Genomic DNA, 26794 nt, shown 5'->3' on the forward strand with positions numbered 1-26794 from the left:
CTTGGCCTACTCAAAAACAGCCTAATTCATGCTGTTACAGCACACTGGAATTCAACGCTTCACATACTGCAAAGAATGCTGGAACAGAAGAGAGCTCTGAACATCTATTCAGGAGAACATGGAGGATATAGTTTTCCTACTGCTGATCAGTGGGACATTGTAGCCAATGTCATTGAGACCCTCCTCCCCATAGAGGAAGTGACACTAGAGGTGAGTCATTATGACTGATCTGTGTCATCTGTTATCCCATGTGTGAGAGTGCTGAAGATGCCTCTTCAAGAGAATGAAGGACTCGACACACCTGGCATTAAAACAGGTCAAGGTTAAGGCAGGTCATGAGGGACAGCCTCGCCAAACGCTTTGAGAAGCATGAAGAGAATAAAATTGTTATGCTAGCATGTCTTTTGGATCCTCTATACAAGCATCATGCTTTCTCTTCTGATGATGTATTAATCAAGGCAAAACAATTGCTGACAGATGATCAACAAGAGCTGCTGGAGGTTCCACCGAAAGGTCAAGTGAAAAGCACGTTACTAATGTGGAAGAGCAGGATGCTACAAAAACAAATGTCAAAGACGACGAGCAGAAGAGAATCTTCATTGTGGTCGAATTGATGCAATGCCATGTTATTGGGGCCTCGCGCAGAGGATTTTTCTGAATGTGCATCAATAATCAACCTGGATGATGAACTTCATCTCTATTTGAAGGATCCAATAATTGACAAAAGAAGTGGTGATCCTCTTCAGTGGTGAAAAGAAAATGAGTCATGCTACAAAAGTTTGCCTCTCATGCTAGAAGACACCTCTCTGCTCCTCCCTCATTTGTACCAAGTGAGCGTGTATATGAAAATATATGAACACAACAGAACCTGTTTAACAGGGGAACATGCTTTCTGCACTATAATATTGTTCTACTTAACTGGGAGTATTGAAGAAAGTGTAGTAGTGTCAGTACAGTGGGGCAGATTTACTAAAACCGGAGCACTCAGAATCTGGTGTAACTGTGCATGGTAGCCAATCGGCTTCTAACTTCAGCTTGTTCAATTAAGTGTTGACAATAAAGCACGGAAGCTGATTGGTTTCTGTGCAGAGCTGCACCAGATTTTGCTCTCTCCAACTTTAGTAAATCTCCCCCTATGTGTCCTGTCCACTGTCTAGCTTTTTGCACTGCATTACCAGTCAGTTATACTTGTTCAATGTTTTGGGAAGCCATTTAAGAAGTTATTGTTTTTCAAGCACTTTATTTTTCCCAGTTGTTTACTTTTAGACCTTGTTCATCACACCATCCTGTACTGCAGACAGAGATGCAGAAGTTTTGAAATCTGTGCGTTTTTCTCTTCCATCAGTTTTCATGCAGGTATGGTGTGAAGAACGAGCCCCTAATGTTTAATTTTTAACATTAGCATGTTCGGTTTATGCATGATTTTTGAATACAATTGGTGTTATTTCTGAAACGTTTCAATGTACAAATTATTGGGCCAATAATATCAGCAGGAGAGGTGGCCGAAATATCGGTATCGTATTGGCAACGAAAAAAACAATATCGGTCGATCCCTAGTATTGATATCTAATTAGTCAGACCCCGCTTACCCCGGATGGGATCAAACTGTAAGGAGGGGTTGACCAACAATTTAAAAAAACAAAAAAAAAAGGATTTTAAATACAGAAATGTTGACTTACTGAAATGTATGCCCAGGTTTATTTCATAGCGGCTTTCAGCTCATCTGCATTGTTGGGTCTGGTGTCTCTCATCTTCCTCTTGACAGATTCTCTCGAGTTTAGGTCAAGCGAGTTTGCTAGCCAACCAAGCACTGTGATACCATGATCATTAAACCAGGTATTGGTACTTTTGGCAGTGTGGGCAGGTGCAAAGTCCTGCTGGAAAATGAAATCAGCATCTCCATAAAGCTGGTCAGCAGAGGGAAGCGTGAAGTGCTCTAGAATGTCCTGGTAGATGGCTGTGCTGATTTTGGACTTGATAAAACACAGTGGATCAACACCAGCAGATGACATGGCTCCCCAAATCGTCACGGACTGTGAAGTCAGAGCAGCTCTCTACCAGGAAAATTCTAGAGCACTTTGTGTTTCCCTCTGCTGACCAGCTTTATGGATATGCTGATTTCATTTTCCAGCAGGACTTGGCACCTGCCCACACGGCCAAAAGTACCAATACCTGGTTTAATGATTATGGTATCACTGTGCTTTATTGGCCAGCAAACTCGCCTGACCTAAACCCCATAGAGAATCTGTGAGATATTGTTTAGAGGAAGATAAGACACCAGACCCAACAATGCAGATGAGCTATATGCTGCTGTCAAAGCACTCTTCTTTTTTTTTTTTTTTTCTTTTTTTTTTTTTTATTGGTCTTCTGTAAAATTTAAATTTTCTGGGATACTAAATTAATGTGTAACGCATTTATATAAAAATAAGAGTTTTGCTTTTTTAATAGAATTACTGAGATGAATTAACTTTTTGGTGATATTCAAATTTTATGAGGGGAGTGTGTGTGTGTGTGTGTGTGTGTATATATACAATATGTATATTTACAATATATATATATATATATATATATATATATATATATATATATATATATATATTGTACTTTTTTTTTTTTTTTACTTTCTGTTTATAAAAAAATGCCTTTACTGTACATTTCTCTTCATCCTACAGGTAGATATAATTTTCAAGATTTTGAAACCTTTTCATACCTGGATTTGCAGGACAAAAGTGCAGTTGTTTCTGAAAACATGAAATATGTAACAAAAGAAGGTAATATTCCATTCTTTTTATAGCTATTCAAAAAGCTACTCTCATGGCAATATATAAAACTGCCTTTAACCACTTTCAGACCGGACCATTTTGCTGGTAAATGACCAGAGGTCTTTTTACACTTTGGCACTGCGCTGCTTTAACTGGTAATTGCGCGGTCATGCAATGTTGTACCCAAACAAAATTTGTGTCCTTTTCTTCCCACAAATAGAGCTTTCTTTTGATGGTATTTGATTGCCTCTGCGATTTTTATTTTTTGCGATATAAACGTAAAAAGACCGCAAATTTTGAAAAAAAATGATATTTTCTACTTTTTGTTATTAGAAAAATCCAATAAACTCAATTTTAGTCATACATTTAGGCCAAAATGTATTCAGCCACATGTCTTTGGTAAAAAAAAAAGTCAATAATTGTATATTTATTGGTTTGCGCAAAAGTTGTCACATCTACAAACTAAGGTACGTTTTCTGGAATTTACGCAGCTTTTAGTTTACGACTGCCTATCTCATTTCTTGAGGTGCTAAAATGGCAGGGCAGTACAAAACCCCCCCAAATGACCCCATTTTGGAAAGTAGACCCCCTGAGGAAATTGATAAGAGGCATGTTGAGCCCATTGAATATTTTATTTTTTTGCCTCAAGCGATTGAATAATGACAAAAAAAATTTTTTTTTTTTTTTTTTACACAAAGTTGTCACTAAATGATATATTGCTCACACATGCTATGGGCGTATGTGAAATGACACCCCAAAATAAATTCTGCTGCTTCTCCTGAGTACGGGGATACCACATATGTGGGACTTTTTGGGAGCCTAGCCGCGTACGGGGCCCCGAAAACCAAGCACCGCCTTCAGGCTTTCTAAGGGCGTAAATTTTTGAGTTCACTTCTCACTACCTATTACAGTTTTGAAGGCCATAAAATGCCAAGATGGCACAAAACCCCCACAAATGACCCCATTTTAGAAAGTAGACACCCCAAGCTATTTGCTGAGAGGCATGTTGAGTTCATGGAATATTTTATATTTTGCCACAAGTTGCGGGAAAATTACAAACTTTTTTTTTTTTTTTTTTTTTTCACAAAATTGTCACTAAATGATATATTGCTCACACATGCCATGGGCATATGTGAAATGACACCCCAAAATAAATTCTGCTGCTTCTCCTGAGTACGGGGATACCACATATGTGGGACTTTTTGGGAGCCTAGCCGCGTACGGGGCCCCGAAAACCAAGCACCGCCTTCAGGCTTTCTAAGGGCGTAAATTTTTGAGTTCACTTCTCACTACCTATTACAGTTTTGAAGGCCATAAAATGCCAAGATGGCACAAAACCCCCACAAATGACCCCATTTTAGAAAGTAGACACCCCAAGCTATTTGCTGAGAGGCATGTTGAGTCCATGGAATATTTTATATTTTGCCACAAGTTGCGGGAAAATTACAAACTTTTTTTTTTTTTTTTTTTTTCACAAAGTTGTCACTAAATGATATATTGCTCACGCATGCCATGGGCATATGTGAAATGACACCCAAAATAAATTCTGCTGCTTCTCCTGAGTACGGGGATACCACATATGTGGGACTTTTTGGGAGCCTAGCCGCGTACGGGGCCCCGAAAACCAAGCACCGCCTTCAGGCTTTCTAAGGGCGTTACAGTTTTGAAGGCCATAAAATGCCAAGATGGCACAAACCCCCCCCAAATGACCCCATTTTGGAAAGTAGACACCCCTAAATTTAGGGGTACACTAGTGAGACTAGGTAATAAATGGCGGGTGCCCTGAAACTATAAAAAAATAACTAACCAACCAGCGTCACCTGTAACAGTTATATGGTGATCACTGGTGAAAGGGTTAACTAGGGGGCAATCAGGGGGCTTTATGCGGTAGTATATGGGGGTCCCTGGCGCTATAAAAAGCTGCGGCGAACCTAAATGCCTACCTGCCTAACTAGCGTCACCTGTGACACTAATACAGCGATCAGAAAAACGATCGCTTATTAGGCTGGGTTCACACTGGAGCGATGCGGGAACGCCACGAATGCGCGGCGGGTTCCCGCATCGCATGCCTCCCGGCGGCAGTTCACACTGCCCTATGCGAACTGCTGGGAGTGTCAGTGAAATGTTACTGACACCCCCAGATCAGTTCGCATATCGCAGTGCGATCTGCAAACTCGGATCGCATGGTGTGAACACCCATGCGATCCGATTCTGCTGCGGGCCAAAAAAAGGGTCCCGTGCGAATTTGCGGCGGGTGTGGCGGGTGCGGCGGGTGCGGCGAATGGCTGAACTCAAATCGCACAGAGATCGGATGTGATTTGCACTGCAGTGCGGTGCGAATCACATTCATTCTCATAAACCGCTGCAATGTGAACCCAGCCTTAGTGACACTGGCGACGGGGGTGATCACGGGGTTAAACCTTTATTGGGGGGGTTAGGGGGGTACATTAGAACTAAAGGGGGCTAACTCTAACTGCCCTAACAGTTATTACAGTCACAAATGACACCAATGCAAAAAAAAAAAAAAAAAATGACATTGGTGTCACTGTGACTGGGGGGCAGGGGTAATTGGGGGGGGTGATCAGGGGGTAAAGGGGGGGTGTGAGTGTGCCTGGCATGTTCTACTGTGTGTGTAGAGTGTTGGTGCAACTCACCGATCCGCTCTCCTCCGTGTCGGAACGAAAAATACCGACACGGAGGAGAGAATACATCACTTCCTCTCCTGTGTTTACATTACAGGAGAGGAAGTGATGTCACGGGGGATTTCCATTCGTCGAGAGCGATCGCGAGGGGGTGGCCATGAATGAATGGCCGCCCCCTCATCCCGGATCGCTCTCGAAGGAATGCCGACCGCCGCAGGCACCGGGGGGGGCCCGATCGGGCCCCCCACCCGCGGGCAGGCAGGGACTTATATATACGCCCATATGCCTGCCCGTGCCATTCTGCCGACGTATATCGTCGTGCGGCGGTCGGCAAGTGGTTAAAACGCCCCTAGGAAAATATGACCAGCAAAACTGAAATAGTTTTCTGTTGTCCTTGATGACTCTGAAGGGGGCATGATGGTTGTAGCTGATATGACTCTTAAAGGTACACGTCAGTCAGAATTGAAAATTAAGCCATTAACCACTTCAGGACCGCCGTATTGCCAATGTACGTCAACACAATGGCACAGGCAGGCACAATCACGTAGATGTACGTGATTGCCTTCCAGCGGGTGGGGGGTCCGATCGGACCCCCTCCCGCTGGTTACGGCGGTCCGGTTAGCTCCAGGAGCGCTGCGTGATGAGGGGATGGCCGTTCGTTTTCGGCCACCCCCTCTGGATCGCTCCTGGCCAATGAGAAGCTTCCTCCCACTGTGTATTGTTTACACAGGAAGGAGGAAGTGATGTCATTCTCCTCGGGGCGGTCTTTTTGACCGGACTACGAGGAGAAGACTAATAGTAAGTGTGCACCAACACTACACTGACATGTAGGTACACACAGGCACACAAACCCCCCCCCCCCGATCCCCCCCCGATCGCCCCCCGATCCCCCCCGCCCCCCCCCCCCAGTCACAGTGTCACTGATTGCATTGATCATTTCTTTACTGATCAATGCATTCAGTGTCAGTTGTGACAGTAAAAACTGTCAGGACAGTTAGTGTTAGGTCCAGGGTAGCCCCCTATCACCCCCCAATAAAGATTTAACCCCCTGATTGCCCCTAGAGTTAACCCTTTCACCCCCTTTTGCCAGTGTCACTAAGCGATCATTTTTCTGATCGCTGCATGTGTCGCTAGGTAGCTAGTTATTTTTTTAGGTTCACCGCCAGGTTTTTATATCGCTAGGTCCCCCCGATATACTACCCAATAATGGTTTTAACCCCCTGATTGCCGCTAGTTAACCCTTTCACCCCCTTTTGCCAGTGTCACTAAGCGATCGTTTTTCTGATCGCTGCATTAGTGTCGTTACAGTCGCTAGGTAGCTAGTTATTTTTTTAGGTTCACCGCCAGGTTTTTATAGCGCTAGGTACCCCGATATACTACCCAATAATGGTTTTAACCCCCTGATTGCCGCTAGTTAACCCTTTCACCCCCTTTTGCCAGTGTCACTAAGCGATCATTTTTCTGATCGCTGCATGTGTCGCTAGGTAGCTAGTTATTTTTTTAGGTTCACCTGCAAGGTTTTTATAGCGCTAGGTACCCCGATATACTACCCAATAATGGTTTTAACCCCCTGATTGCCGCTAGTTAACCCTTTCACCCCCTTTTGCCAGTGTCACTAAGCGATCGTTTTTCTGATCGCTGCATTAGTGTCGCTACAGTCGCTAGGTAGCTAGTTATTTTTTTAGGTTCACCGCCAGGTTTTTATATCGCTAGGTACCCCGATATACTACCCAATAATGGTTTTAACCCCCTGATTGCCGCTAGTTAACCCTTTCACCCCCTTTTGCCAGTGTCACTAAGCGATCGTTTTTCTGATCGCTGCATTAGTGTCGCTACAGTCGCTAGGTAGCTAGTTATTTTTTTAGGTTCACCGCCAGGTTTTTATAGCACTAGGTACCCCGATATACTACCCAATAATGGTTTTAACCCCCTGATTGCTGCTAGTTAACCCTTTCACCCCCTTTCACCAGCGATCACAGTATAAGTGTCACTGGTGACGCTGGTTAGCCAGTTAGTTATTTAGGTTCCCCGTCAGGTTTTTATATAGCGCCAGGGACCCCCATATACTACCTAATAAAAATTTGAACCCCCTGATTGCCCCTAGTTAACCCTTTCACCACTGATCACCGTATAAGTGTTACGGGTGACTCTGGTTAGTTTGTTTTTTATAGCATCAGGGCACCCACCATTTATTACCCAATAAAGGTTTAACCCCCTGATCACCCGGCGGGTGATATCAATTAGGTTTTAGGGTCAGGGTCTGCGTCGCCCCAGGCAGCGCTAGGTTAGTGCCAGTACCGCTAACACCCACACGCAAAGCATACACCTCCCGTAGTGGTATAGAATCTGAACAGATCAATATCTTATCTGATCAGATCTATACTAGCGTCCCCAGCAGTTTAGGGTTCCAAAAAAACGCATTGTTAGCGGGATCAGCCCAAATACCTGCTAGCACCTGCGTTTTGCCCCTCTGCCCAGCCCACCCAAGTGCAGTATCGATCGATCACTGTCACTTACAAAACACTAAACACATAACTGCAGCGATCGCAGAGTCAGGCCTGATCCCTGCCATCGCTAACAGGTTTTTTGGTAGCATTTTATATTCAAATCCGGAAGGCAGTGCTTGGTTTTTCGGGGTCCCGTACGTGGCTAGGCTCCCAAAAAGTCCCCCACATGTGGTATCCCCGTACTCCGGAGAAGCAGCAGAATTTATTTTGGGGTGTAATTTGACTTCTGCCCATAGCATGTGTGAGCAATATATCATTTAGTGACAACTTGGTGCAAAAAAAAAAAAGTTTGTAATATTCCCGCAACTTGTGGCAAAATATAAAATATTCCATGGACTCAACATGCCTCTCAGTAAATAGCTTGGGGTGTCTACTTTCCAAAATGGGGTCATTTTGGGGGGTTTTGTGCTATTTTGGCATTTTATGGCCTTCGAAACTGTGATAGGTAGTGAGGAGTTAAATCAAAAATTTGCACCCTTAAAAATCCTGAAGGTGGTGATTGGTTTTCGGGGTGCCGTGCGCGACTAGACTCCCAAAAAGTCCCACACATGTGGTATCCCCATACTCGGGAGAAGTAGCAGAATATATTTTGGGGTGCAATTCCACATATAACCATGGCATGTGTGAGCAATATATCATTTAGTGACAACTTTTTGTAAAAAAATTTTTTTTTTTTTTTTGTCATTATTCAATCCCTTAGGACAAAAAAAATAAATATTCAATGGGCTCAACATACCCATCAGCAATTTCCTTGGGGTGTCTACTTTCCAAAATGGGGTCATTTGGGGGGGATTTGTACTGCCCTGCCATTTTAGCACCTCAAGAAATGAGATCGGCAGTCATAAATTAAAAGCTGTGTAAATTCCAGAAAATGTACTCTAGTTTGTAGACGCTATAACTTTTGCGCAAACCAAAAAATATACGCTTATTGACATTTTTTTTACTAAAGACATGTGGCTGGGGGGCGTGTCCAAGATGGCGGAGTGAGAAGACGTGTGCCAGAGAGCTCTGCTGCCCTTTTTATCCTGTAACCTGCTAAACCGTTTGGATTGCTGTACTTTTTGGTGGTTGGGGTCGGTGAATGCCTTCCAGACTCCCAGGGCGCGGAAAAGGGGGTAAGAGACTGAAATTTCCCCCTGATATTCCTCTGGAGACCGGACCGGTTCCCTCTAGGCCTAACGACCGGCCGCCTCGCTGTAACATGGCGTCTCAGACAGACGCGCGAGGGGACGCTGCTGCATCAGCCCCGGGCATCCCTGAAGTCATGGCTGCGATAGCTGCGTGTCAGACGGCCGTTACGTCCTGCCAGGCGGCCCTGACTAATAAGATTGAGGAGGTACAGATTGACGTGGGCCTTCTCCGGCAGGACCTGGATAAAGTCCGCTCCCGAGTGTCGGAGCCTGAGCACAGAGTGCGACTGGTGGAAGATGCGGCGGGGCAAAATACCATCGCCATCCGTTCCCTGCACACTAGAGTTAAACTGCTGGAGCACCGAGCCGAGGATTCTGAGAACAGATGCCGCCGGAATAATGTGCGCATTGTGGGTCTGGTGGAAGGCGCGGAGGGCCCGAATCCGGCTGTATTTGCGGAGGAGATGCTCCGTTCCCTGCTCCCTGCGGCTCGGTTGTCTCCTTACTTTACGGTGGAGAGGGCCCACAGGCTGCCGCCGCAGCCCGGTCCGCAGGGGTCCCCTCCCCGCACGTTCATCCTACGCCTGCTAAATTTCCGGGACCGAGATGAGCTGCTTCGGGCGGCTAGGGCGGCGGGGGAGCTGAGCTACCAGAATAACCGGCTGATGCTGTTCCCGGATTTCTCCCTGGAGACGCAGAAGCTCCGCCGCTCCTTTGATGCTGTGAAGGCGGCTCTTCGGGCGAAGGGCATCAAGTACAGCGTACTCTTCCCTGCCAAGCTCCGGGTGATTGATGGGGAAACTACCAGGTTTTTCCTGTCCCCTAAGGAGGCGGCCACGTGGATTGAAACTATCCCCCCACGGGGATGAAGATGTACCGAACACCTGAACCAAGTTACCTTGTCTATTAGGCTGCTGGACTGTGAGTACTGGTTGGATTGACCCGTGCAGTGGGGTGGTTAGGTGCCTTTGGACTTGTGGGGGGGACTCTATTGGGACTTGCTTTGGACGCCTGGCATGTGGGAGGGGGGAATTGTGGGGCTCGCGCTGGCTCCGTTGCAGATGCTGTTTTCCCCCCTAGATTATCACTTGGGGGAACTACATCTTGTCCAGCACCTGGGGAAGCTTGGTTGTCCCAAGCGAGCACTGCAGCCCAAGGAGACCCAGCTTTATATCAAGCCGGTGGAGTGTTCCGTGCAGACCCTAGCTATTTATATGGTCCAGATAGCTGCGGTTGGGCAGACTTACATCGGAGTGACCAACTGTCACACTGTATACATGGAAGAGGAGAAGGGGGTGCTGGAGCGTTTTGCTGGTGTCTTCACTATGATGAATCCCCTGACCTTCAAAGGAACCTTTCAGGCTACAGTTCCATAAGCTGAGGGTTGTTTCATCTGCCTCCCCTGCACTTTCGGTCCGGTTATGCCCGCTGCTTTCCAGGACAGTGATGGTTCTCCAGTACATTTCTGCGAAGCACAAGGTACTTTAAGTTTGCACCCCTGGCCTCGGTCGGGTGATCTTCTTGACACGGTTTAAAATTTCAGGCAGCATCTCATGGAATTGATGCTGTTTTACACAGACATGAGGGCAGCACAGATTGAGTGACTCTAACTGTTGCAGCTGATGAGGCGTTGCACGTTGCTGCCTCTTGAGAACATGTACGCCTCCTGCTATTAGTTGCCTTCGGGCCGGTTTTTAGGGAAACATGCAGACTTACCTTGGGTGGGCTCTGCGGGGTGGGGGAAGTTGGCCGTTGCTGACTGGGGTTTGCCCACTCTGTGGGTGTTGGTTTGTTATGTTCTGATTTATTTTCTTATGTTTTGTTGTTCTGTTCCTTTAAGGCATGCTCAAATATCCAATATGGGTGACTGTGGGACGGGGGGGAGGCGGTGGGGGTGGCTCAGTGCTGCTTGGTTGGAGGGGGCGCTGGCACTGTCTGCCGCTGCACCTGTCCGGTCCTGTGTGCCTCATTCTATTTTACTGGTACAATGGCCAAGGTTTCTATGATGTCCTGGAATGTACGGGGGCTGAACTCTGCCCAAAAGAGGACGCTGGTTTTTAACTACCTTAAAAAATACTCCCCACAAGTCTGTGTATTACAGGAGACTCATCTGTTGGGTTCTCGGATTCTGGGTTTAAAAAGGGCCTGGGTTGGCTCGCACTACCACTCCACGCACTCTACTTACTCTAGGGGGGTCAGTATACTGATACACAAGCAGCTGCCTTTCCAGCTCTTGGATATCAAGACTGACCCTGCCGGAAGATATGTGATCCTTCATGCCTTGCTAGCTGACAGCCCTTGCATTTTAGTGGGGTTATATCTCCCCCCCCCCCGGCGGATGTGGCCCTGCTTCATGAGTTGATGCAGCGAGTGGTCTCCTATGGGGTGGAAGATGTTTTGATAATGGGGGACTTTAATTTGACTTCAACCCCTGATGTGGATAGGATGGGTGCGACGTCTAGGTGGACGCCTGGTTTGGCTGCCTGGGCTGACAGCTTCGCCCTGACAGACGTCTGGCGCCCGTTTAACCCGGACTCCAGGCGGTTCACGTGCCACTCTAATACTTACCGTACCCTGTCCCGCATTGATATGGTGTACGCCTCCGGCTCCATGCTTCGGCGGGTATTGGAGGTGGACATCCTGTCCAGGGGAATTTCGGACCATGCTCCGCTGCTCCTTAGGTTGTCGTATGGGCAGCCGGGGGAGCGGATATGGAGGCTGTCCAGGTACTGGGTGGAGGATGAGGGGGTGCGGGAGGCAGTACAGGAGGGGATGTGCCACTTCTGGCTGGAGAATGAGGCTGGCTTGTCCCCCCTGGTAACGTGGGATGCCTTTAAAGCTTGGACTAGGGGGGAATATATTGCTAGGATTTCGGCCGCTCGCAGGCAGGCCTCCCACTCCCTGGATGAACTAGAGCGGGTTGCTAAGGAAAAGGAGGAAGGGTATGTGGCTAATCCTGATCAGCTGGCCTATGGGGAATGGCAATTTGCATTGCACCGGTTGTCCCTGAATCGGGTGGAGGGGATGCAGAAGTCACGGCTAGTTACAGCCCAAAAAATTTTTGAGTACGGGGACAAGACTGGACGTCTGATGGCATGGCTGGCTAGGGGACAGTTTGCGGTCAACCACATTCCTGGGGTACGGGCCTTGGACGGGGCATTACTGCAGTCCTCAGAGGAGGTGAATCTACGATTTGCCCAGTACTATCGACACCTATACTCGACCAGGGTGGACTATAGCTCTCAGGAGCTGTCTGGATACCTGGAGGGTGTTCCCCTTCCGTCCCTTAGTGTTCAGGCATGTTCGGCACTGGAGAAGGATATTACCTTGGAGGAGGTCCAGGCTGCCCTGTCGCAATTGCAGGCAGGGAAGACCCCTGGGGCAGATGGCCTGCCTAGGGAATTTTACTCACAGTATTTAGATCTACTGGCCCCCCGGCTGGTGTCCCTGTATGCTCAGTGCTTCCGTCTGGAGGCACTACCGGCATCTATGTATGAGGCGGTGGTGGTGTTGGTGCCCAAACCGGGTAAGGATCCTGAAGACTGCTCCTCTTACCGTCCGATATCGCTCTTGAATGTAGATGTCAAGGTGCTGGCGAAAATCCTGGCGAACAGGTTGTCTGCGGTATTAGAGGAGGTGGTCCACTCAGACCAAACTGGGTTTGTGCCCGGGAAGGGCACCGACATCAACCTCCGGCGCCTTTTTATTAACTTATCCATAGCGCATAGTAACTGCGGGAAACGGGTCATCGCCTCCCTGGACGCCGAAAAGGCGTTTGACTCGGTCGAATGGGTCTTTTTATGGGAACTCTTGGGTCGCTTCGGGTTTGGGCCTAGGTTTCTCCGTTGGCTGCGGATACTGTATCGGGAACCTCGGGCCCGTGTTCGGACCAATAATAGCCTCTCGACATCCTTCCCACTACAGCGGGGTACGAGGCAGGGCTGCCCCCTTTCCCCGGCCCTGTTTGCATTGGCGATTGAGCCTCTGGCGGTGCTGGTTAGGGCCTCGCAGAGGGTGCGGGGGCTGCGGCTGGGATCGCTGGAGGAGAAAATTTCGTTATACGCGGATGATGCCCTTCTGTATCTCCAGGATGCGGATGACTCCCTGTCAGCGGCTCTTGAGATCTTTAACACCTTTGGTAGATTTTCCGGTATCCGCATCAATTGGTCCAAATCCATTTTATTTCCAATTGACCCGCAAGTTCAGGACCGCACTGTAGATGTGCCTCTCCGCTGGGTCGATCAATTTAAATACTTGGGCATCCGGGTTGGAAGGGAGCTGTCAAGCTTTGGGGAGCTTAATCTGCAGCCGGTCCTGTCCCAGCTTCGGACTAGGTGTGCGGCTTGGGCCACCCTCCCTCTGAACCTTATGGGCCGCATCAATCTGCTGAAGATGATTTTCCTCCCCAAATTCTTGTATGTTTTTCGCCAAAGTCCTACCTGGGTGCCCAAGTCCTTCTTTGCGGAGGTGGACAAATGCGTGGGCTCCTTTATTTTGAGGGGGGGACCCCCCGGCTGGCTCATGCTACCCTGATGCTCCCTGCCCGCTGTGGGGGGTTGGCGTTACCGGATTATCGGGCGTACTTTTGGGCGGCGGTGTTGGTCTCGGTTCGGTGGTGGCTCGCGCTCCCTAGAGGGAATGCTGCTGTATGCTTAGAAGCGGAGGTCGTGGGGTCATTCACTGAGCTGAGCGCCTTGGTATATAAGGGGGGGCGGGCACGCAGCGAGCTCCCGGCACCTACAAAAACTACCCTCAGGGCATGGATGGTGGCCAGACAAGGGCTTGTTGGCCCGCGGGACTGGTCCCCTCACTGCCCTCTTTGGGGCAACCCTGGTCTTTCCCATGTACAGAGAGTGCCGGATCCGCGGATTTGGGTTCGATATGGGATTAGCACGTTGGGGAACATATACGAGGATGGTGTCTTGCTCTCCTACTCAGCCCTCCGGGAGAAGTACCGCTTGCCGGGTTGGATGCTGTTCCGCTACCTCCAGTTACGCCATGCCATCGGGGCACAGTTCCCCTCCCCGATTAGACTGCAGATGGACCCTATTGAGGGGATACTAGTGCAGGAGAGGGTGGATAGGCCCCTGTCGGATCTGTACCTTGGCCTGTTACGGATGGACTCTGCTAAGATGCATAAATTGTGGGACCTGTGGAAGGCAGACTTACCTGGCCTGGATAGGTCTGACTGGGAGGACTGTCTGGCGGATAGCGCCACTATCCTGATATCCTCCAGGGAAAAGCTGATTCAGGTTAAATTCCTGCACAGGGTCTACTACACTCCCCAAAGGCTTCATAAACTGTATCCCCAGCGATCGCGGGACTGCCCCAGATGCAAACAGGCTGTGGGCACGTATTTCCATATGTTCTGGAGTTGTCCCAAAGTTGCTGAATACTGGGCCCGGGTAGTTGACACTATTAATGGTCGCCTCCAGCTGGAACTCCCCCTGTCGCCGGAGTTGGCTTTGCTGGGGATTCAGGACGATGATCAGAGGCCCAGATATACCAAACTGCTGTTGACTTACCTCCTGTTCTATGCCAAAAGGGAAATTATACTGAGGTGGCACACCTCTTCCCCCCCTACGGTTGGTATGTGGGAAAAGTCCATCAATGCGGTGCTCCCGTTATATAAACTCACTTACATGAACAGACACTGTCCCCAAAAATTCTCCAAGGTATGGATGGCATGGACGGGCTGAGGGTGGGGCCGTTGGGTGGGAGAGTGGGGGTCCCACGTCCTTCTAATTACCTTTTTTTTTTTCCTTCTCTTTGTCTTATTCCCTGTAACTTTCCCGTTTTCCCTTTTTTTGGATATGCATTTTCATTTTATGTCTGCTTCCGGTACATGTACTATATTTTGTTTTTCTTTGCTTGGATTTGGTCCATGTTGGACTTATTTGATGTAACGTGTCTTCATTGTTTGCAATAAAGGAACATTCTGGTTTGTTAAAAAAAAAAAGACATGTGGCTGAATAAATTTTGCCCTCAATGTATGACTAAAATTTAGTTTATTCGATTTTTCTTATAACAAAAAGAAGAAACATTTTTTTTTTTTTCAAAATTTTCGCTCTTTTTCCATTTATATCGCAAAAAAAAAAAAATCGCAGAGGCAATCAAATACCATCAAAAGAAAGCTCTATTTGTGGGAGGAAAGGACGCAAATTTCGTTTGGGTGCAATATTGCATGACCGCGCAATTACCAGTTAAAGCAGCGCAGTGCGAAATTGCAAAAAGACCTCTGGTCCTTAAGGTGTTTATTGGTCCGGAGCTGAAGTGGTTAAAGGCATAAAGGAAACGCATTCTGCCTGACAAGGTCTTTTGGTTATTTGGGAGTGTCTTTTGATTACCTCTTTGTAGAAGTTTTTTTCCAGACAAACCCATGAAAGGCTCCTTCCATTCTGTCAGATACTGTAAGCTCAGTACACCAAATTTCAGTATCATTTAGTTTTTACATTTTTCCAGTCCTATTCCTATCTGGATATGTGGCAAGAGTTTGGCAGAGGATATTTAGACAATGACCCTTGGGTGATCTGATCCTCATCCTCATAGATAAATAATTAACTTTTTTTGTTTTTAAAGAACTAACAAAACACTTTCATAACCAAAGTCATTGATGCCTATACACCCAGGCCTAATGTAGCTGCAAAACAGTGTTTTTTTTGTTTTTATGCAACAATGCCATGACTAATTTGCATGCCTAAATATCTTTTTAGATATTTTAAGGCTTTCATATGGCAATAAAACATATAATAACTGCACAGTTTTGTTTTAGTTGAAACATTTGCAAAAATGTAAACTTTTGTTTTTCAATCAATGTTTTATTATTTTTAATACAACTAATTCTGACACTATTAATGGATGGCAAGGCAGATGAACACTGCAGGCTAACCAGTTCTGGTAATGCCATTGGACATTGCAAATAGCAAGATGTCTCGTTGAATTTGTCCCTTCATTCCTAAGCCGTGTAATTGGACAGGTCTATCCTTCCTGTCCAACACAACTGGAAAGGAGATGAGTGTGTAATTGACTGCGCTGGTCACTGGGAGCAGGGGCCCTTCTGAAGACCCATTTACAAATATTAAACACACAGCCTGCAGAGCTTTGTGTTTGTGGCTGTACATATACACAGCTTGACCAATGGATGACACCGTGCTGCAGTGTTATGCAACCTTTTAGTTTTATTGGCCAACGTTTTCGAAATGTGTCATGCATGGAAATTGCCTGACATCGCTGATCGCTCATTGAAAAAAGTGAATGCCCACACAGCGCTGCAGCACTGCGTTATCCATCACCTGAGCTGGTCATGTGTAATTGCAGCCACTGATAGACATGCAGAGGCACAACATTGAGTGATCCATCACTATTATGAAAGGACAATGCGTTCTGCTTCTTCATTCATAGTTGTATAATGCATCTGTGGCTGCTTGCATGCACACGGGGCACAGGCTGATACTTTCAGAGCCACAGCTCAGAAGGATCTTTTACTATTCTGAATGAACTATTAGCATGGGGGGTGCAGGGCTTTGTGCTGACTGTACCTCCCCCCACAGGAATTCCTAAAATTTGGGGTTCAAAAAGGGGTGGGGCTAGGTGTGTCTAGGGGAAAACCGCTTCCATTCAGAACAGGACCAGGTGCTATATGCACCTTGACCACTGGAGAATAAAATAAGTGACAATAGTTCTCTTACGTTGGATCCTTTCACCTGAACTGTTACTATCAAGGATGAGTGCAACAGTCAAACACTCTTTACTGAATTTCCCACCTGTTATAAAAAATTCAGGAGTTCTAATGTCACCACTGCATTCTACTCACGATTAAATACTTCAATTGCACTAGGGTATCTAATGAGTTCATGATAAAGTGCAGCTTTATGCACTTTTGCCATATACCTGAATGAAAGGCTAGATGTACAGCCTCTTTCTTACAACTGAATGGCTTGCTCTTGTTATTTCTTTAACACTATGAAGTGAAGAAATGGTACCTGTAAAAGCATGTTTATTAAGGGCATGTTGAATAATCACTTTGGTTGCGTAGTGTTTATAATACGAGTGCTGGAATGCTTAGACTGTGCTATTATTTTCAGATGAGGATGTCATTTATGCAGTCACCATCTGGATTATTGCGGACTTTGACAAGCCAGCTGGGAGACAACTTCTTGCTAAAGCTGTGAAACACATGGTACAGTACTACTAATTTGTATCACTTAATATTCTACTGTATCTAAGATGAGCCTTGAACCAAAATTATTGATTTCATGCGTTTGTGTATTTTTCTTTGTAAATTATTTCTTGTTTGGAGACAAGGTTACTGGATTTTAGCATATATGTGGCAAGGTACTGTAAATACATGCATGAGTGTTTGTATATAAATAAAATTGTATTATAAATAAAACATATTTTAAAAATATTTAAATCAAAACAGGCACTTCCTTCCAACCTTCATCTTAAACATCTGTTTCAGGGGTATTGAATTAAAATTCTCTGAGGTTCAGCCAGTAAAATAATTCTTAATGACACTCCCTCATGCCTCGTGCACTTGCGGCACATTTTTGCACACATGTTGCTGGTAGGCAAACTGCAAAGTAAATATTTACTAACCATGACCAGTAACTGATGTAAAACAAGTCTCTCCAAGCTCTTCATAATGTGGGAGGTCAAAGCCATTGGTCTGTGATCCTTTGAACCACAAGGATGCGGTATCTTTGGCACAGCGATAAGGCAGGATGCCTTCCACAACACAGAGACCTTTCCTAGACTCAAAGAGGTTAAAGACCCGTTGATTGACACCCCTAAGCTGGTATGCACATGCCCTAAGCACCCTAGGTCTAATGCCATGAGGGCCTGCTGATTTTCCTGCCTTAAAGCGGTTGTATACCCGCTGATGTTTTTTTTTATTTATTTTTTTTCTCCCCTGCAAAGGAAAAGGCATAATGAGCTAGTATGCACCGCATACTAGCTCATTATGAAATACTTACTCATTATGAAATACTTTAGAACGAGGCCCCAACATCTGACCCGATCCACGCCGAGGGAGCTAACATGTTCCCTCAGTGTTTCTTCCACGTATCGTGGCTCCGGTGCTGTGAGTGGCCGGAGCCGAGATATCGTCACTCCCGCGCATCTTCCCGGCAGGGTCCGGTGTCTGCCGGACTTTCAGCCGAGAATCCCCTGTGCGCATGCGCTGCTGCAGTCAGCAGCGCACTGCGAGGGGAATAACTCCTAAACCGTACAGGTTTAGGAGATATTTTTTTTACCTACAGGTAAGCCTTATTATAGGCTTTCCTGTAGGTAAAAGTCCCAAAAATGACTATACAACCACTTTAAGTCTCCTTAACTGTCTACTCACCTGATCAGCTGTAAAAGACATTGACACTTTCCCCTGAAGGAGGGAGTAGAGTTGTTGTTACAAAAAGAGCAACCAGTGAAAGTGTCCAATAAGGGGGAATAAGAACACACACTAAAAGAGGAAGAACATCTAGTATGAGAACTGGAGGCTACTTGCCTCAACTTCTTTCCAACAACTTGTGTTGTAATCTGAGGGCCCCAGAGCCAGGACCTCTGAATCAAACCTATTAAAAAAAATGGTTTGGATAATTTGCCCTCAATAAGCCCATCAATGTCCCTTCCATGTGGCTCACAGAGTGCATTCCAATCCCTCTCCTTAAAACAGCCCCACAATAATTCATTTCAGACCATCTCTTCACTGATCTGGTGGTCACATGTTGTCTCTTAACCAGGGGGCACATTACAGGGCTTGAGGTAGACCAAATTAGGATATGATCTGCCCAAAGGTGGAAGAAGAGAAGAGCTGTATGCATTTAGTTGGGCAGCTCACAAACTGTGTGACGTTAGTCAATGTTTTCTCCATGGTGACATGATTAAAATCACCTGAGATTATGATCTGGGCATTGGGATGCTTAGTTTGAAGTTTTGCAATAACACTGTGGATGACAACACTTGCCAACATTGGGTTGGCAGAAGGTGGAATATACACCGCCACAACAATAACATGTAGAATCTCGCTGGGTAATATGGCCAAAACCTGCAACCAATAATTCTATATCTGGGCAGCAAACACTTTCCTTACTAGTTATGTGACCAGGGTTGCACCATCTATTGCTTAAAAAAATAACAAGCCCCCTCCCATTTCTCTTACCACTCCTTGTGCAGTCCCTGTCTGCTCTAACAATCTGGAAACCACTTATGGTAACATTATGATTGGGAATATTTCTGTGCAGACGTTTTCCATAAAAACATATGCTGCATTCATGAAACTTGCATTGAATCTGAGCTAACCGCATTAGCTCATCTACCTTATTTGCCAAATATCTCGCATTCCCCATGATAATGGAGGGAATATTTGGTACTGTAACTCTGTCCTCTGCTGTGGCAAATAGGATCATTGCTTAAAATAGGTACTCCCCTGCTGTGCACCTAATACTGAAAAAGATGAGGTTGAGCCTTGCTTCAAAAAAGTTGAGTACTGCGGATCATGTTGAATATATGATAACTGGCTTAGCAAACAGGTGGGGAGGAATACAACTGCTGTTGTATGTATGGTGAAAGAGATGGGGACTGCTGCTGTTGAATTAAATTTGGCTGTACAGGCTTGCTAGAAGATATGGACGGAGAAATCAGATGATGATTGTAAAACTGAGAATCCATTTGCTGCTCAGTGAGAGAACCCAGTTGCTGTTGCTAAATATAAGGTATAAGAAATTGGAACTGCTGTTTTAAGGTGAAATTGGGCTGCACTAGCTGGCTGGAAGGACACTGGGACCAATAACTCATATATTGGCTATTAGCCTGGAGGCCTAATTGCTGCTGAGAATACTGAGACTGTAATGATGTTTGCTGCTGCCAAAGGTGGGGGGCCCTGCTTTTTTGTTGTGTGAAAACTCAATTGAGAATTAGACCCTGATCTCTGTTGCCTATGTGAAAATATCTATTGTTGATACTGTCTGTACATTGACTCCAACTTTGCGTATCCTTTGAGTATCTCTAGAACCTGTAAAAAATAAGACATCATTAGGTAACCAAAGTGTCCTTGTTGAGGTCCTGTGTGCTTACCATAAAGATTTGCAAAGCCATGTAGTTATAATCACTTCTTTCTCAGACTGGCAGGCTGTGACTTCCTGGACATGACCTGCCAGCTTCCTTAGGCTCCTGGGTGGGTGGGTGGACCCCTCTCTGTCCAACAGCACAACTTGCTACATAGCCCTCAATTTCATTATACTGCTCCAAGTAGTCTCCTACTGGCTCAGTTGGTTTCCCCCAACCAGGGCTATGGACAGTATGATGGTGATAAGCTGATACAGCATGAATGCAGCAGGTGACATCTGTTCAGGCCAGGGGCTTGCTTATGGAAGCAACAGGGCAAGGATGGAGAGGACCTGATTGGTGGGGGGGCACGGCTGTCCAGATGAGACATTGTTATACGCCATTTAGTGATGTGTGTTCTATTGTATTGGGCAAATTGTATTTCTCTAAAGTGTGAGTAACCCCACTATGCATGCAAAAACAGTGCAAATGTTAAAATTGTACATGTACAACCCTAAACTAAAATGGCTTGAGGAAATAGAACTCCACAATGACAACAAGTTAATCAAGCCAACCACCCCCAAAGACCTAGGCTACCAGCTACTTATTGTTGAACTTCTGAAAGAACAGTTGCATGTGATTCTAGATTGTGTGTGGCTACACTGAGCATTAGGTCACTAATATTCTGCTGAAAAGTTAGTGGCATGGGAAAGATACAGTGAGTGGTAAACAACTTGTCATAGTATTTCTTGCTTTTGTTTTGCTGCTGTTAAACCCCAGTTCCAGTCATGCTTTCAACAATGGAATGGCCTCTGGTAACAAAAGGCAAGTTTCAATATAAATGGAGTAGGCCTTAATCCTTATGCATGTAGCGGTACCCCCATGGGGGCTGCTGAGTTTATTCTTTACCCTTTGCCAGACTGCTCCACTTCCGATCCCCCATGCAATTACATTACACACACAGTCAAGATTCTGGATTTATGATTCTTTATTTCAGGCAGAAGTTGGTGGGCTATTCAGTAGGGTATGTGAGATGCCCCATCCGACCCCAATTTTAGGTTGAAAGGTATTAATCTGTAGCCGTGGCTTTGGTAATTAACCCCCTTATAGCGATCCTTTCCTGGTTCCATTTCTATTTCTGTCATAACACTCTCAATTTGGACAAATAAATATTACTCTGAATAATGCTGTGGGTGTTTAACTCAGTCACAGGCCATGCTGCCTGTTTCCATCACTTGTATGGTCAAATCTCCCTTAGTCTTAAGTCCCATACACACTATCAGTTTTTCTGCTGAGTTTTTCCTTCAGATTTACCAAAACCATATAATATAAGGTCAAACGTTAGGAGTTTCAATGTATATGCAATCAGGCAGGCCCTTGCACTACATGGTTTTGGTAAATCTGAAGGAAAAAAGCAGCAGAAAATTTGATAGTGTGTATGGAGCTTAAGACTTAGAAAGTGTTCTATACTGTGGTCCTTGGATACATAGTATGAAGTTCCTGAATAGCTCTGAGTTTGCACTCTCCCAATCAACAGTCCATGTTCTACTCACAAAGTTGATTACCCAGTCTTCTTTCTCCGCTTAGCTCCTACTTCCTCCTCCTCCAACGCTGCTCGGCACATCCCCACATGGGACATCCAATATTCCTCCAGCACTACATGTTAGCTCCGTCTCCAAGGGCCAGACTATTGGCTTCCCTGGACTCTCCTCCTCCCAGGGATCTCTGAACTCCCGGGCCTCCGGACCTGAACCTCCAAACCTCGAACTTCTCCTCCCGGGCCCCCAAGAGCATGTGACCTCCCTTTTTTTATGAGAGACCTCCCTGTTGACCATATGAATTAACCATTGGTCAATTCTCTGACGTGGGATTTCCTGCCACTCAGGTCTCAGCTCATCCTCTTTCCAGCACAATCCACTGTCAAGCAGAGGAGGTATCCCTGAGCCCCCTTCTACTCTGACACTTTCAACCCTGAATAAACAACCAGGCCTTGTAAAAGAGTACATCCCTGGCTAAATTTACCTGTCTCTATATCCTACACTGTCAGAAAAAGACTATTAAGCACCTACCAAAGGTAGAGCGCGCTACATACGGATACACTAAAACTTTAAAACCTCTTCAAAAAAAGTAAAAAAACAAGCACATTAATCTAAGTATCTTCTCCATTAATCTGTAGTTTTATTAAATTACAGTACCCTTCTAACAATGTTTTAAATATAAAAAATATAATAAATGTGTTAACCCAACAAAGGTCTTGACTTTTGTACAGTACTGGTTCCTAGTGCGTGTGTGTGTCCTCCATTTATTGCAAGTAAAATAGAAGTTTTGGCTTTAACTCTGTCAGTATGTTAGTCTTTGAAGCAATCCACTTTGTAAATATAGTTAACATTCAGATCAGCAATATTAAGGAAAAGGTTGGTAACGTTAATAGTGTGTGGGTTTGATGTTTTGGAAGTGTTTCTATTTGAAAGCCTTCACAAGCTTATGGATCACTTTCTTTATTGCAGCTGAAATTGTTTTCAGAAAGCTGCATCTTAATATATTCAAAATAGATTGTCGTTTCTCTCTGCTATCACACTCCATAGCCTGCCAGATTAAGGAATATGTTAGGTTTTCTGCCAAGTACTTGTCTTAAGTAAGCTTCCATGAGGTCAGGATTATTAGACATCAACATTAACACAAGGAGATGAGTTTTAGTATGATAAAGGCAAAATTAGATTTTACAATATTAACTTTCTGCTATGTTGTCAGCTCTTTTGTAAGATGTACTAAGTTCACTGTAACATATATCCTTTGTTGTGACCCCAGCAGCAACAAGCATGTCACACTGAATTACAAGTGCTACAGACCAGTAGGTATAAACTTTAGTGCTGTTACTTAGACTCGTCCCATAGGGCTAAAACTTTGCAGCATCTTTGGCTCTAGACAATGTCAGGTTTCATTTAATGGACACAGGGCTTTTTTTGTTTAGTACTGTATATATTAAACAGAACGTGACTTGTTAAAGGCTATTTGTCTGAGCTTTGCAGATTACTGCCTTCCTCTTTTATGCCTTACAAACACTGAATTGCTGCCAGTGTATATTTAATCATGACCATAATTATTTCTAAAGCATAATTTGGCTTTTTTTTGGCTTTTGACATCCTTTTAGTTTAATGCTATTATTAAACCAATATTAGTACACTACTTTTTTGGTTTGTGGCCTTCCTAATGTCTCAGTATCAGTAACTTACTGTATATACTCGAGTATAGGCCAGCCTGAATATAAGCTGAAGCACCTAATTTTACCACAAAAAACTGGGAAAACATATAGACTTGAGTATAAGCCTAGGGTGTGAAAATATATCTATACCTATCCTGGAAGCTCTAATTATATAATTCAATCAATGAAGCAAAAAAAAATAAAAACATTTTTTATACAATAGGCAAACGTTTTTCTTTATCGTACATCATAGGACACAGAGCCTCAAGTATTTACTTGGGTTATAGCTACCTTCAGGTGTTGACACTGGCACACCCAATACAGGAAGTTGATTCCCCTATATAACGCCGCCTCCTTTCAGGAGTACCTCAGTTTTTTCGCCAGTGTCTAAATGTGTTGGCACGAGTGAAGATGTGCTCTGCAGAGCGCCAAAGGAGGGATCCATGCTGGATTTAAAAAGTTTCCACAACCGCATCCATGCCGCCACTGCGGCTCCAGGATGGTACCCGGGCCTCACATAGAAGAATGAGGTTTTGCATGTAATGCTCCTTTTTTGAGGGCTGGACTCTAGGAACCAGGACTCTTTTTGGTCTTTCTACATTACCTAAAGTTGTCTTGATGGGTGCTATACAAGGTCCAAAGCAGTGGAACCCCTATTAAAAGGCCCCAGTCTTTCAAGGTTTAACCACGCTGCCCATCGTGCAGTGTTGCCAACCCTCAGTATTTTTACTGGAAGCCAGTAGAAAACTGGCACTTTTCTCCTGCCAGTAAATGCCAGTAAGAGGAAAACGTTGCCAGGAAAAAATATGGCTGTGATGCTTAGCTCGGGACTGGGCATGCGCAGCTCAGGTCCGGAGCTGGACAGGACCATCCAAGTGCCTGCTACAGTGTGTTCAGGTGGTACTGGCGGGGGACGGGTCTGGCGGACATGGTGCCTGAGAATGTTATGTGATGTCATGGTGCAATGGAGCCGAGTGGTGTGGCCAGAGCTACGTGTGCAGGTCTGTGGGACAGGAGCAAGACAAGCCAGGAGCGGGACTGTCAGTGCTATTTGGATTGGAGGGGACTGAGAGAACCACCTGGCATGGAGAGAGACTGTCACTGTGACTCAGGATGGGACGTGTCAGTGATCTGTGCTGCTGCACACTGTTGTCAGTGTCACTGTGAGAGTCCATTTCATGTGCGTGTGTCGCCCATTCTAATTTCCTGCCAATGAGTTCTGTCTCTGAGCCACTTACTATATTGAGATTAAAATGAGAAATATGCTTTTTGCCTTAATATCTACATTATATCACATTGCTAATTGCATATTATACTTTGTAGCCTAAATACTGAAATTTTCACTTACAACTGTAATTTTGTAACTTTTGGAAATGCCAGTAAAAATTTGACTGTGCCAGTAAATTTTGGGTGTCGTATCAGTAAATTTCCTAATCTGGTAGGTTGGCAACACTGCCACCGTGATGAGTGAAGTTTGGATCTGTCTGTTTACAGCAGTATCCTGCAGTGAGGAAAAGGTAAGAGGAAAGCATAGGAACTGAAAAATACACCTATGACTTTTCTTTCAATTATATTGTAATGCCTTATTAAAAGAACTCCCCTAGAGCAGTGGTCCCCAACCTTTTTGGCACCGGGGACCGGCATTGTGGATGAAAATTGTGGCAAGGCCCGGGGGGGTGGGCACATGGGGGACGATGCGGCTTTTCGTGGCCAATTTGTCAGGAAATGGCTGGTGTTAGCACGACATCACAACACCATGGTTAATGTGGTGTCAGGATGATTGAAGTGCATCATTTTTATTATTATATTGTAATATAAAATGAAATAGTTCAACTCACCATAATGCAGAATCTGTCACTAGATGCAGCTTGTCACTTGCTACCAGCTTGCCACGTTGCCTATCACCAGATTTCCACATGCCACATCGCCTGCCACCAGATGCAGACTGCCACATGCCCTCAGATGCAGATTGACACATGCTACAGTCACATGTCACCAGATGCAGATTGCCACGGTTCAATGCCACCAGATTGCCACGTCACCATATGCAGATTGCCACAGACACATGCCACCAGATGCAGATTGCCACAGTCACTTGCCACATGCCACCAGATGCAGATTGCCATAGTCACTTGCCACATGCCACCAGATGCAGATTGCCACAGTCACTTGCCACGTGCCACCAGATGCAGATTGCCACATGTCACCAGCCACATGCCACCAGATGCAGATTGCCACAGGCACATGCCACCAGATGCAGATTGCCACAGGCACATGCCACCAGATGCAGATTGCCACATGCCACCAGATGCACATTGCCACAGACACATGCCACCAGATGCAGATTGCCACAGTCACTTGCCACATGCCACCAGATGCAGATTGCCACAGTCACTTGCCACATGCCACCAGATGCAGATTGCCACAGTCACTTGCCACATGCCACCAGATGCAGATTGCCACAGACACATGCCACCAGATGCAGATTGCCACAGACACATGCCACCAGATGCAGATTGCCACAGACACATGCCACCAGATGCAGATTGCCACAGACACATGCCACCAGATGCAGATTGCCACAGACACATGCCACCAGATGCAGATTGCCACAGACACATGCCACCAGATGCAGATTGCCACAGACACATGCCACCAGATGCAGATTGCCACAGACACATGCCACCAGATGCAGATTGCCACAGACACATGCCACCAGATGCAGATTGCCACAGACACATGCCACCAGATGCAGATTGCCACAGACACATGCCACCAGATGCAGATTGCCACAGACACATGCCACCAGATGCAGATTGCCACAGACACATGCCACCAGATTCAGATTGCCACAGACACATGCCACTATTTACAGCATCTTAAATGCAAATTGTCACTAAGTGCAGTGCAGTGGAGTAGAGTGGAGGGTTCCGCGTGAGAGAGAACAGAGGTGATGCGGGGCGGGCTGTGAGAGATGAGTTAAGTGTTAAGGGCACGGGGCATAACAGTGTTGGTGTACATAGACGATCTATTATTAATAGACCAGTCAGTGATTCGCTTAAAGCAAAGCGTACACATTACGACCAGTTACCTGGAAAGTCTCAGTTGGATCCTCAACCTAGAGAAGTCTTCCTTAAAACCAGTAAGAAAGCTGGATTATTTAGGCCTGATCATAGATACAGCCCAGAAAAGAGTGTTCTTAGCTTCAGCAAAGATCAGCTCCATACGAGAGCTGGTACGGATGGTGGTCAGGTCAAAAGCAAATCCTTTAATTTGCCTTTGCATGAGGTTGTTAAGAAAGCTAGTAGCTTAATTCTAAGCAGTTCCCTATGCCCAGTTCCATTCAAGACTGTTGCAAAACAGTATCCTCTCTGCTTGGAAAATACGATCCAAGATTTGGATTTGCCAATGCGGCTGTCCCCAAGAGTGTCCCAAAGCCTCAGTTGTGGGTTACAAAGCCAGAATCTGCTGAAAGGGAAATCCTTCAGACCAATTATCTGGAAAGTAGAAA

At 45.7% G+C, this 26794-nt stretch overlaps 1 protein-coding gene across 3 annotated transcripts in view; it reads left to right on the forward strand.

Annotated features, from left to right (window-relative positions):
- UGGT2 (UDP-glucose glycoprotein glucosyltransferase 2) overlaps positions 1-26794 on the forward strand; it is a 672069-nt gene that overhangs the window by 329554 nt on the left and 315721 nt on the right. For all 3 annotated transcript variants that reach the window (XM_077483028.1, XM_077483030.1, XM_077483029.1), the window contains exons 19-20: positions 2673-2771; positions 17126-17220. In XM_077483028.1, the coding sequence (XP_077339154.1) occupies positions 2673-2771; positions 17126-17220 (194 nt within the window). The remainder of the gene's footprint in view (positions 1-2672; positions 2772-17125; positions 17221-26794) is intronic.

This window comes from Lithobates pipiens, unplaced genomic scaffold (assembly GCF_037356315.1).
Source record: "Lithobates pipiens isolate NorthernLeopardFrog02 unplaced genomic scaffold, aLitPip1_a1.2 Scaffold_16, whole genome shotgun sequence".
Lineage (NCBI taxonomy): Eukaryota > Metazoa > Chordata > Amphibia > Anura > Ranidae > Lithobates > Lithobates pipiens.